General features: G+C 35.8%; 1 protein-coding gene across 1 annotated transcript in view; it reads left to right on the plus strand.

Moving 5' to 3' along the window:
* The window catches only part of LOC132364356 (EGF-like and EMI domain-containing protein 1), a 509,410-nt gene that overhangs the window by 380,790 nt on the left and 116,349 nt on the right, over positions 1 to 12,271 (plus strand). Inside the window, 2 exon segments of the mRNA XM_059919966.1 lie at positions 3,641 to 3,652; positions 3,655 to 3,756. Coding sequence (XP_059775949.1) covers positions 3,641 to 3,652; positions 3,655 to 3,756 — 114 coding nt within the window.

A 12,271-nucleotide genomic window follows, 5' to 3' on the forward strand; every position in this document is an offset into this window, starting at 1 on the left:
TTTTTTTTAAATCAAAATTGACCATGTGCTGGAATATAAAGCAAGACTTAACAGATTTTGAAGAACTGAAGTCATGAAGAGCATATTCTCTGTCCACAGTGGAATTAATCTAGCATTTCATAATAACAAGATGATGGGAAGTTCCTAAAATGTTTGGACAACCCCCAGAATATACCTCAAAATAACCCAAACAAAAATATTAATTTAGATTAGGAGTTCCAAATTCCATAAGATTCACTCTCTGAATCAAATGATAATTAAATCATAACATAGCAAAACCTGTGGGATGTAGCTAATACTTTATTTTTAGGAAAATGTATAGCCTTAAATGAACATATTAGTGTGATACACTCTCTCCAAGAAGGTTGCCATCAATTTCTTTCTTCGAGACCACTGGGCAGTGAGAAAGTCAAAGTTAGGCACGTGGAGATAAAGGGAGATGCCCGACCAGCCTCTCAGATATTCCAACGTCTCAGCCCAAATCCCAACATGTGAGTGAAAAAGTTTGCATGCAAGTCTAACTCAAGCTGCCACCTGACTGCTCCCATATGTGAAAACCCAAATAAGGACCACCCAGCTGAGCCCTTCAATCCCCAGAAATGTGAAAGATAACAGTAAATTGCCTCTTTAAGCCACTTATTTGGAGGGTGGTTTGTTATACATTTATAGATAACCAGAAATATCTTTAAAGAAGAAAGTCCAAAAATTAATTAACTAAATTTCAATCTCAAGAACTTAGAAGCAGAGCAATGAAAGAAATCTATAGAGCCAAAAGTTTGTTCTTGGAAAAGATGAAGGTGATAGATAGATAGATGATAGATAGATAGATAGTAGATAGATAGTTAGATAGATACCAAATCTGATCAAGAAAAAAAGAGAAGGCACACATTATTTATTTCAGGAATAGGAAAAGGAACCTTGCTACAAATTGAACAAACATTTAGAATATAGGATGAGAACATTGTGAACAACTTAACAGAAATACATTTGAACATTCATGTGAAAAGGACAAATTCCTCCAAACATATAATTTATCTAACATGTTTAAATGAAAATCTGAATATTCTTATTTATTAAAGAAGTGGAATCTGTAATTAAAAGTCTACACACACATACACATGCACACACACAATATCCCAGGCCTAGATGGTATCATAAATGAATTCTTTCAAAAATCTAAGTAAGAAAGACAAAAGTCTCAGATTCTTCAGATAATAGAAAAAGAGGAAAAACATCCTCACTTGTTTAATCCACCCAGTATGACCTGGATGCCAAAACCTAACAAGAATATTACAGGAAAGAAAAAGTGCAGGAAAATCTCTTTCATGAATATAGTCACAAATATCCTAACAAAATATTAGCTAACTGAATCCAGGAATATATAAAAGGGTAGTGTATCATTACCAGGTTCATTTCAGGGAGGCAAAAAATCAATGTTATTCATCATATTAACAGAATTAACTAGGAAAACCATATAATTGTCCTTCTAGATTCAGAAAAAGCAGTAAATAAAACTTAACACCTATTTATGATACAAATACTTAAGAAACTAGAAGTAGAAAGGAACTTTTTTAATCTGATAAAACTAATCTATTAAAAAAAAAAATCCCCACAGAACATATCATACCTACAGTGAAATATTAAAAACTATTCTTTTGAATTCAGAAGCGAGACAAGGATAATCATTGCCACCATTTCTGTTTAACATTCTACTTGACCTGCTAGTAAAAGAAGAGTATTTTAAGAATTGGACAAATGGACAAAATATTTGAACAAGCACGTCAACAAGATGTTATCCAAATGGCGAATAGCATGAAAAAGGTGTTTAACCTAATTAATCATCAGGAAAATGCAAATTAAAGTCACAATGTGATACTCTTACACACTCCCCAGAAGAACTAAAATGAAAAACAAAACAAAACAGAATATCCCAAACATTGACAAGGAAGAGTAGCATCTGGTCTCTAGGACACCACTGGTGAGAGTGTAAATTAGAATAACCTCTTTAGAAGACTATTTGGCTGTAACTACTAAAGCAGAACATATCATACCTTTTGATCCAGCAATTTCAGTCCTAGATATATTACCCCCCAAAATGTATATGTACATTCATTGAAGGCATGTATAAGAATGTTCATAGCAACACTCTTTACAATAACCAAAAATAAGAAAATAGGTAAATTCCCATCAGCTGTGAAATGGATAAATAAAAAGTGTGGTATATTCATAGATTTGAATAATATACAGGAATAGGAATGAGCAAAGTACAAGTACAGTCTCATAATCTCATAAGCAGAATGCTGGGCAAAAGAAGACAGACACGAAAAACACACAGTATGATTCTACTTCTATATAGTTCCAAAAGACAAAACTAACCTATAGTGTTAAAGATCAGAATGGTTGTTACCTTCAGCTAGGCAGGGTGCCCCTTGGGTGCTAGCCATGGTCTATTTCTTGGGGTTGCATTGCTATAGTTTATTTCTTAAGACTCATCAAACTGTATCCTAAAGATCTGTATACTTTTCTATGTGTATGTCACATGTCAATGAAAAGTTAACTGAAAACAAATGGAAGCAGTCTCAACAGCTGCACAGCCAGGCCTCAGACAAATTCAGTTCTATCCAGTTGAGGTGCACCTTACCCCACTCTGCTTGGTACCTCATCATTTCTTCAGTATCAGTTCTCTGCACTCTTGGTTCCAAAGTTATGGGAACTCAGTTCCTCTTCGGCAGTGCTTCTACTTTGTCAGCTTCTTTGGCTGGTCCCAACTAACTCATTCTTCCTCTCCCCCTCTGTCTCTCTCTTCTGCCCTCTGCCATCCTTACCTGCCCCTCCCCAGTTCTTCTCTGCTCTCCACCCTCTCTGTCTTCCAGCCACACTCATTTCAGGAAACAAATACCATTGTCAGCAAGTCAACACGCAGAAGTGACTACTTGGAGCAGAACGGGCCACTCACTATCAAACCTACAGATGGGTTGGAATGTTTACCAGCTGGAAGCTGGATGGGGGGTGCACATAAAATTGAGCCCTATCTGTGAAGATGCTTCCTGGCCACAGGTTAAGAAGTAGGCTGTGGACATACCCAGCACATGGACACAACCAAATCACACTTCTGTTTAGTCCTCAACCCCAGCTGGATTTGAATCATTGGAAGCCATGAAACTACCCTTTTACCTCCCCACACTGTTTAGCACAATGCCAAATATATAGTGGTGGGTGCTCAGTGATTATTTATCTGAGAAGCCCGCAACAAAACATTTAATGGATAAATAGGTGACCTGGTATTCTGACTTGCTAGCTCCTCACTCTCTTCTTAATCTCATCCTGAAATGATGACTTGGATGTGAAATATCTGGATCTGTACCATAAGCCTCCAAATTCCATAAGATTAGACAACCCCTTAGGGACACTGTTCAAAAATATTTACTTCAAATACCAAAGATTATGACCTGTCTTTTTCTTTACATCAAAATTAGAGTGTGTTAGCTCTAATTAAAATAAGATACTATAGTTTTATCTCATTTCATCTGAGGTCAAAGAATGATGTCACTCTGTGATGGTACATTTTTAGGAGAGCCACTGAAGTCTTTTTGTGTGTCTAGTTTCAGGAAGCTAATTCTGTTTACATATTCAATTGCAGATATAAATGAATGTACCATGGTGTCTGTCAGGACCAATGCTGTAATACGATTGGCAGTTATTACTGCAAGTGTCAAGCTGGCCAGAAGCTGGAGGAAGATGGCAGAGGATGTGAAGGTAATGGTTAGGACTGTCTGCTTCCTGATAAGGAAAGAGAGAACATCTATGTAGTGCAGAAGAGGGGCTTGTCTTTGATCCAGAGCCAGTTGAAGTGCCTGTGCTGAATGTTGTCAAGAGCACAGATCTTCCTCTCGTGCCTAGATTACAAAATTGTAACCCTAAGAACACTTCAAGTAGCTTATTATGAGAAACATATGATTATATGCTGGTTTGGTTGTGTCATGTTCTGATTGTGGAATTTCAATCGTTCATTTAAATCCCTGGGTAAAGTACGTATTTGTGAAAGCATTTTGTTTAATTCTAAAGTGAAAATGGTGCTTATCATAAAATACTCATATGTTGTTACAATAGAAAGAGAGGGACACAAAACTAACCACAGAAACAGCATTCTTAGTGTACAATTAACTTTTTTTTTCACGAACTTCCATTTTCTGACTCCTTTTAAAATTAATTCTTTCCTTCCTTTATTTATTAATTCATCATTTTGTTCATTTGACAATCATTGAGTTGCTGCTCTGTATCAGGCATTATTCCATGCTCTGGGGATACAAAAATTAATGAGAAATAAATTCTGCCCTGAAGGAGCTCGCTGATTAGAGGCAAAGATTGAAACATAAGCCAAAACTTTACAGATTAGTGTTTTAAGGCATTGTAGAATGAGGTTAAGTGCATTGGATTCAAAGAGACCTGGATTTGAGTCTTAGCTCTGTCACTTACAATTTATGTAACCTTGGGCATGTTATTTAATCTTGCTAAGACTCTTTCCTCAACTGTAAAATATAGGATAATAGTAGCTCCTAAAACCACAAAAGTTGCTGCGGGAATTAAATAAGATAATGCATCTAAAGCACTTAGCATAGTGGATGGCATATAGTAGGTATTCAAATGATAACTATGAATTGTACTCTCATTTATGACCATGCTGTTTCCCATTTGGGGAATATAATTGGGACCACAGACCACTTCCTTGTCTTCTTCTCTAAAAGAGGAAACACCCAAAATAAAATGATCCCTTGTACCATGCCTTATAACTGTCCTTTCTGACTTTTTCCCCTATCTATTCTTACCATTTAAATGCTTGAGCATTTTATGTATTCAGCCTTTTTTTTTTTAGATCACATAGAAATGCATTTATTCTATGTTTTAAGCACCATAAGCACCTCTGGTTAGCACCTCTGGTTCCCACTGACCTTACAAAATCACACTTATTTTTTCCCCTGACAATGTCAGTTCCTAATGGGACATATCTGAATAAGTTGTTGGGATAAAACAAAACAAACAAAAGACATCCAACTGAAGGTGTCTGGTGCCGGGGCTGTGCGTTTGCTTGGGACTGCCAAGACAAGACAAGTTGTAGATGTGAGTAGGTTGGAGAATTTCTCAGATTCTCAGGAACAGTGTAGCATCTTACCTTCTGGAAATGTTCTGGCAGGCAGCAACAGGAAGGGCTCCAAACGGACAACCAGATGTTCAAGGGTGACTGCATCTGGGCCTTTCTGAGACAGGCTTCATTCCAGGCAGAGTCCTCTGCCTATAAGGGTATAAATTTATAAAGGCAAGCCCTAAATTCACCCAGGTCCTTTTTCATTCAAGTGAGATCATCTTTGTTTCTGATGAGATTGTTTGGCAATGGTGTTTCCAGTATGGACTCAATATCAGAGAACCAGAGGAGTAAAGCACCCCATGGTGTCCAAATGAAAGGTAGAAAAATGGCCACTGAAGTTAGCATGATCTGCCTGATGATGCACAACCCTTTCCTTGCCTGATAGGCGGTTTTGTTTCTTTTTGGCTGAGTATTACTTTTATCAGCATGATTATTATCACAGATACATTTGAAGTGCCCAGCACAGCAATTAGCCAATTGTTGTTATTTTTATAACAACTATTAGGCTGATAAGACAGGGTAAACTTTATATCCACTAATTCATTTATATGCAATTATCTCATATTTTAATTGAAATTAGTCCCTCTTCATATAAATGTCAACATTTCAGAGAACTGATTTCCATGCTTTCATTTAACTGATGTTCATTCGTTCAAACTGAGTAAGAGTAACATCAGTATTTGTGAGAATCAGGAGTTTGACACTGAATTAACATTGACTTCCTACTTACCAAGATGCAGAACTTGGGATGGTGGTTTGGGGTGGAGCAACTTGCCAATAAGGAACCACCTCTCCCGGTCTCATACTTCTCAGCATCTTTTCTTTGTCATTTCTTTAAATGACCATTTGGTAGACATAGTGATGCTAGAGATTCATCTTGTTTGACTGTTGAACATGCAGTGATCCCAGATTTGTTTATATGCATAATTAAATTAAAATAATAGAGGTTGTTTTGAAATTAAATACATTCTAAAGCCACTGCAAATGAGCACTTCAATTCATGTGAGGGCACTGATGAGTCATTCATATTTATTTACTGGATACTAACAATAAAGGTCAGTTGGTTTCAAAGACCATTGTGTTAAATACTGCAGACACAGAATTAAACAATCATTTGAAAATACTTTTTCTTTGCATTAATATAAATTGGATTTAAGTTATTTGAATTGCTTTTTAAAATACAGATCAAAATTTTAGTAGACATTTATTGCAGCATTAAAATACATCTAGAGTCTACCCTTCAGTGGAATTGAAACATTTATAAATGGCTTTGTGAGTTAATCTTATTCTTTAACCTTTTCTTTAAAGAGCCATAAAACTTGTGGGAAAGGCTTCTGATTAGCTCAGGTACATGAGTGTCCCCTTCTTTCAAGCATAGCACTGAGCATAAAGCACAGTTTCTAACTCACTCTGCAAATAGTTTATTATAACGTGTAAATTATAAGGGGAAATGCCTGCATACCACTGGACACTGTGAGAATATATATATATATATATATATATATATATATATATATATATATATATAGAAAGGACATAAAGCTTTTCTTCTTTAATTTGTTAATGTGGGTTAAAATAGTTATAGTTTTTCAAATATACAACCATCTTTGCATTTAGGGAAAAAGTCTAACTGGATTTTGTAATTTTATTTGTTATTAAATCCAATTTGCTATAATTTTGTTTATGATATTTGCATCCATAACCATGAGTGACATAGGTCAATAATTTGTGTTTCTCATATGTGTTTTATGGCAGTGGTTCTCAGTTGGAGGAATTTTGTCCCCCAGAGACATTTGGTAATGTCTGAAGACACTGATTTTCACAACTGAGGGGAGGGAGTACAGTTGGCATCTATTGGGTTGAGGCCAGGATACTGCTAAATGTCTGCTTCTGTTACACTGATTTTACGTATGTTGGACCTTCTCATTGTCTCACATGCTGCTTTCATGTGCTGTATTTTCTTTTCTCTCTTTACTGCATGTGCTCAAATAGTTTTATTGAGTTTCAGATATCAACAATTTAACTTTACATTTTTAGAAGTCTCATTTTTCTCCAGTTAGTTCCTTTCTATTGTATGCTCATTATTATAATTATATCCTTTTCTTTTGATATTTCGCCCACAGCTATTCTGTATTCTGTGTCTGATTCCAACATCTATGGTCCTTATGGGGGAGTCTAAATCTATTGTTTCTTATTTCTAGGCTGTAAGTTAGACTCTTTCCTTTCATGTTATACATGCTTCTAATATAAAACTTCTCACAGAGCACTGTATTTATTTACACATTCGTACTATCTCTAGGAGATTAGGAGTATCTCCTAGGTAAGGGCCATGTCTTTTCACTTTTTTATACCTATATCACAGGTGTTAGTACCTAGCAGAATTCCATAAATGCTTATTGAATGAATGAATGGATGAATGAATACATACCCATCCAAACATAAATGCACACAGACATACAGTCAGTACACATTTTATTCATTTCCTTATGTACAAATTTTAATCATGCTGGGTTTGTCATTTAAATTCTAACTGGTTAAACCATTTGGTTATCAGTAGGTCTGTGTAAATATTTGCTGATAACAGGTCTGTTTCATTTGAAAGGGCAAATCACATTTTTACTTCTAGAGAGCAAATCAAAGTCTTAGCTTAGTTTGAACTTTCTGAAGTTTCTCCATGTGGCTTGTCTAAATTATTGGTGCAGCAACATAACTAGTGTGACTATTTGAGCATGGTAGTACCATGGAGTCAAGGAATTTTTCTAAATGAGATGGTAATTAACATTACTGTACATTTTAATAAGTAAACTGACAAAGATAATGAACATTGATTGACATTTGGGATAGTCTTCCATTTGGAAGAAATAAATGAACATAAAGGTATATTGTTTAATGAATTGACTTAAAATATTTTAAAGTAGTTTGATAATATTTTTAGCCAAATTTTTCCTGAAACACATTAGAAATGATAATGTGAATAAACAATGTAATTCAGCAAACTGTTGTTGTTATATATGGGACTTATCATATTTGACACATAAATGTATACAAAGATCTCTTTCTTTATATCCATCCATCCATCCATCCACCAAACTATGTGTCTGTCCCATACACTGTGGACCACGTTGAACAAAGCACACACTTTGGGTTTGAATATTGACTCTAACATTCTCTAACTCTGAGGTTTAGGGCAAGTTACTTAATATCTATGGGCTGTCCCTTCTTCCATCTGTAAAACCAGAATAACAATATCTAACCTAATATAGATTGAGAGGTTAAATGAGATGTTGTAGGAAAACAACTTCATGGTGAGAAAACTCCTTTCCCCTACTTCATGACCACATGAAGAGGGATATTATCAATCCTGACATCTCTCTGCCCCCTCACTCACTCTCTTCTTCCCAAGGGAGGAGTTAATTACCTCACTGTGGAGTTTTGGGAAAGAAATTGTTTGTTTGGGGAAAGAGATTGTGGAGTTTGGCCCACCTCCCTATTTCCTCTTTAGGATCTACAAATGCCTACAGGAAATGCCCATGCTGGTCTGCTCTGCTCTGCTCAGATGCATGTTTCACCAGGTCAGTACCCCACATGGGGAAGACTGAGGTTTTCCAGCTACACCTGTGGCCAGGTGGGAGCGTTTGCCTAATTCTGCATACATCTTTAGTAAACCCCTAAATCCTTTTCTCTAGTTTCAACTTTAACAAAAATTAAGCTGATATTTTGTCTACATCTGCCTGTTTTGGATTAAATCTCAGTTACTTCAAAAGTCAGGCAAGGAATACAAATTTGTTATTGTATACTTTCATACTAACACCTTGCATTTGCCTAATACATAATACATGCTCAAAAATTTTTCCTTTTTCCCTCATTTTTAAATTTCCTCCTATGCTATATGTTGCTGAAGATAAAAATATGTGTAAGGTTATCTTTCTCTCTCCAAGGAGCTTCCAGTTCAATAAAGAAGATAAGATAGATATACAAACAACTATAGTTTAAGTTAGCAGGAGTATATATACGGCAGGCACAAGCAAAGTGCTATGAGAATTAACCAGAGAAAGAGATAACCCACTGTTGAATCAAAATGGGCTGTGAGGAACAGGGGCAGGCACTAATCATTCAGTCTTGGGACTAAACAACCCCCCTTCCACTTCTTTAATTTCCTTAAAAAAATTCCTAATTTTCTTCATACTCCCTGCTCTGCTGTCATTCTTCCTTCTTGTTTGACACTAGAAGACATCTGAGATTTGAACAGCAAAGCTGCCACTGTCACACCAAGGTCATTCTTTGTAGAAACTCTGAATGTATTCTTAAGTATCTGTGTCTTTTCGTCTAGAGAGAAAACACATATAATTCAAATCCAAGACTCTGCTATGAAAGTGGAAATCCACTTTGACTCTTTTGAAGTTAATCTTTTAACTAAAGCCCATCATTTCTCCCCTAGTAATTCAGAGTAATCATTTCAACACCTCAGTTTTCAGCTAATACTTATTATAGTCAAAAGTGTATTTGGAAGTGAGGCAAGCTGGAAGAAACCATCACCGATATAGATTCCCCAGGATGAACTGGCTCACTTTCCAAATTTAATTAGAGATGTACAGATTTATGGCATAGCTCCTATAGGTGGTGCCAAAGGAGGGAGACCGGAAAAAAGAGGTCTCCAAAGTATGAGGCTGAAAAGCAAGGCATCGCTCACAGAGGCCTCTTGTTGGTAATAAGCCAAGACAGAAATCCTAAGGCAAACCTACTGCCTCAGTAGCTCCTGCCACTTGCAAAAGTGATGGAACAGAACAGCCAATCAGGGCAAATGGCTCTATGAGACTGTCTGGGAATGGTGGGCAGCAAGGGACCTTCTTTCCAAAGTTTGGCTCATGGTCCTTGAATTTTGCCATATATCAGGAAGCATAATATAAATTTATTATTCTTAAGAATAAAACCTTTTAGTTTCATTCACAATTATTTGAATTTTTCTATTTAGTCCTCTTAAAAATGAGCTCATCTTTTTGAAAGAGTTAAAAAAAAATCCCCCAACTGAGGCACCCTGACTGAATTCCTCAGATTTGTGTTTTCCCTCTAGATATTTTTTTAGATTATGGAATCACACCCACCAAAGGATAAGTATGATTCTGTATTCTAAAGAGTGATCTTTTTAGACTTCTGAAATGTGGAGGGTTGGTTCCTACCTTTGCAAGACCCATATTATCTTCTGTTACTGTCATAAAAATAGTAATGGGTAAGAGATTTTTAAATTTTCTTGCTATAAGAAATTCTTCATCAATTTCTAAATAATGGAAACGTTTTTTTCTTTCAATAAGGACTCACTAAGGGAAACTCTGAATATATGTATGTGTAATTTTTAATCAGGAGATAAACCAGTTAAAATTGACTTGTTATTTTGCTGTTGACTTTCATGTGTCTGTATTTTTAGTGACCTGAAGACCAGAACTTCCTCAGTATAGGATCTCATAGAAAGAATTGAAACTACTCATTTCTGAAAAAAAACTGTGTACCTTAGTTCATAAGTTCAAATTAAGTTTCAGTTTTTATTATTTATTCTAGTTCTTCATCTATTTCCAGACCAAGTCTGCACTTCCTTGAATACAACTAATATCAGTATAAAAAGACATCACTCATTTTAGTTATTGTGGCTACACTTGATGGATATATTCCACATGTATTGCCGGTAAAACCAAGCACATGAAGGATGCATATTTATTTGTTTTTTACTTTATATCTTCTATACAAGTGTCTCACTGGTAATAGTATGTTCCTAAGAATAGTAAATACTGTAAATATGTAGAGTGCTTCATGCTATTACAAACACAAATGTTCATGTATTTTATCATTCCCCATAGGTAGTAAAGATATATTTAAAAGAATCATATCTGAGAATTTTTTTGAACAGTGTTGTTCTCTTTCTACCAAGGGGCATGGCGGGCCTCTGGCATTGTATAAAAGTATGGTCCTGTGACTGTTTATCAAAATACTCAGGGTAATTGATCACAAATTAATTGTTATTTGCAGTCTCTCTTGGAGACTGAGAAAAGCAGTTGGATTTTTCTAAAACCCTTTGATAACTGTCCAATAATAGACCACCTGACAATGCTGAGCGGTGCTGCTCATCATAGGAGACCTTCACTTCCCAAGCACACACCTGCGATGGGGAAAGGAATTAGCCCTGGTTGGTATGAGTTTGTCACTCGGTCCGACTGACCCCCATTTCTGGGTTGAGATGGAGAGCAGCAGAATCAAGATGCCTCAGGCTTCCCTGTCTGTGTGGGCATGAAAGGTCAGTTGCAGGAAGGAGAAGAAACGAGAATAATCCTTGAAAGGAATGCATTTTTATATGTATATTTATGCTGTAATTAAGTACATGTTTCTCAGTTATAAATTTATCTAATTTCTGACAAGCTTATAGATGTGGGGCACTTCACATCTTACAGTATTCCCAGCAATATCACAAACCATCCAGCAGAGTTCTGAAACAAAGTCTTTTCTCTGCTTCATGTATATTTAATATTTTTTGAGCATGACCAAAATAACCCTTGCTAATTCATCAAAAATGTTGACAATACTAAGGAAAAAAATTGGTTATAAATTGCTTTCACTGATGAGAAAATAAGCTGGTTTAAAATAATTTGTTATGTATCTTTGAACAAGGTAACTATAAGCTTTTGAATTTAAATCAGTGATTATAAAAGATGGCCTGTCTGTAAAATTCAACGGACTAAAAGACCTGAACAAGTTATCTATTTATTTTCATATGATTTCTTCTATTTTAAATAATCATAACATTTTGGAGGCTTGACTGAGCACTGGAAACATATTAAAACTGCAGCTGAGAAAATTAGGTTAATTGTAATTCATTAGATGCTGTCCTTATTAAAAGTGAACTGATTTAATCCCTCTTAAAAGCCCTAAGGCACAAGAAAGCAAAATAGCTATGTAAAAGCTTAGTGTTCTCAGCAATGAGAAGATACTACGGTTCAGTGCTTTTCAAACTTCAGTGCACATATGAATCACCTTAGATCTTGCTAAAATGCACATTCTGTTTCAGCAGGTGTGGGATCAGCCTGAGAATCTGCATTTCTAACAGGCTGCCAGGGCATGAGATGCTGTCATCCATAGACCACC

The sequence above is a fragment of the Balaenoptera ricei genome, chromosome 4 (genome assembly GCF_028023285.1).
Source record: "Balaenoptera ricei isolate mBalRic1 chromosome 4, mBalRic1.hap2, whole genome shotgun sequence".
Taxonomy (NCBI): domain Eukaryota; kingdom Metazoa; phylum Chordata; class Mammalia; order Artiodactyla; family Balaenopteridae; genus Balaenoptera; species Balaenoptera ricei.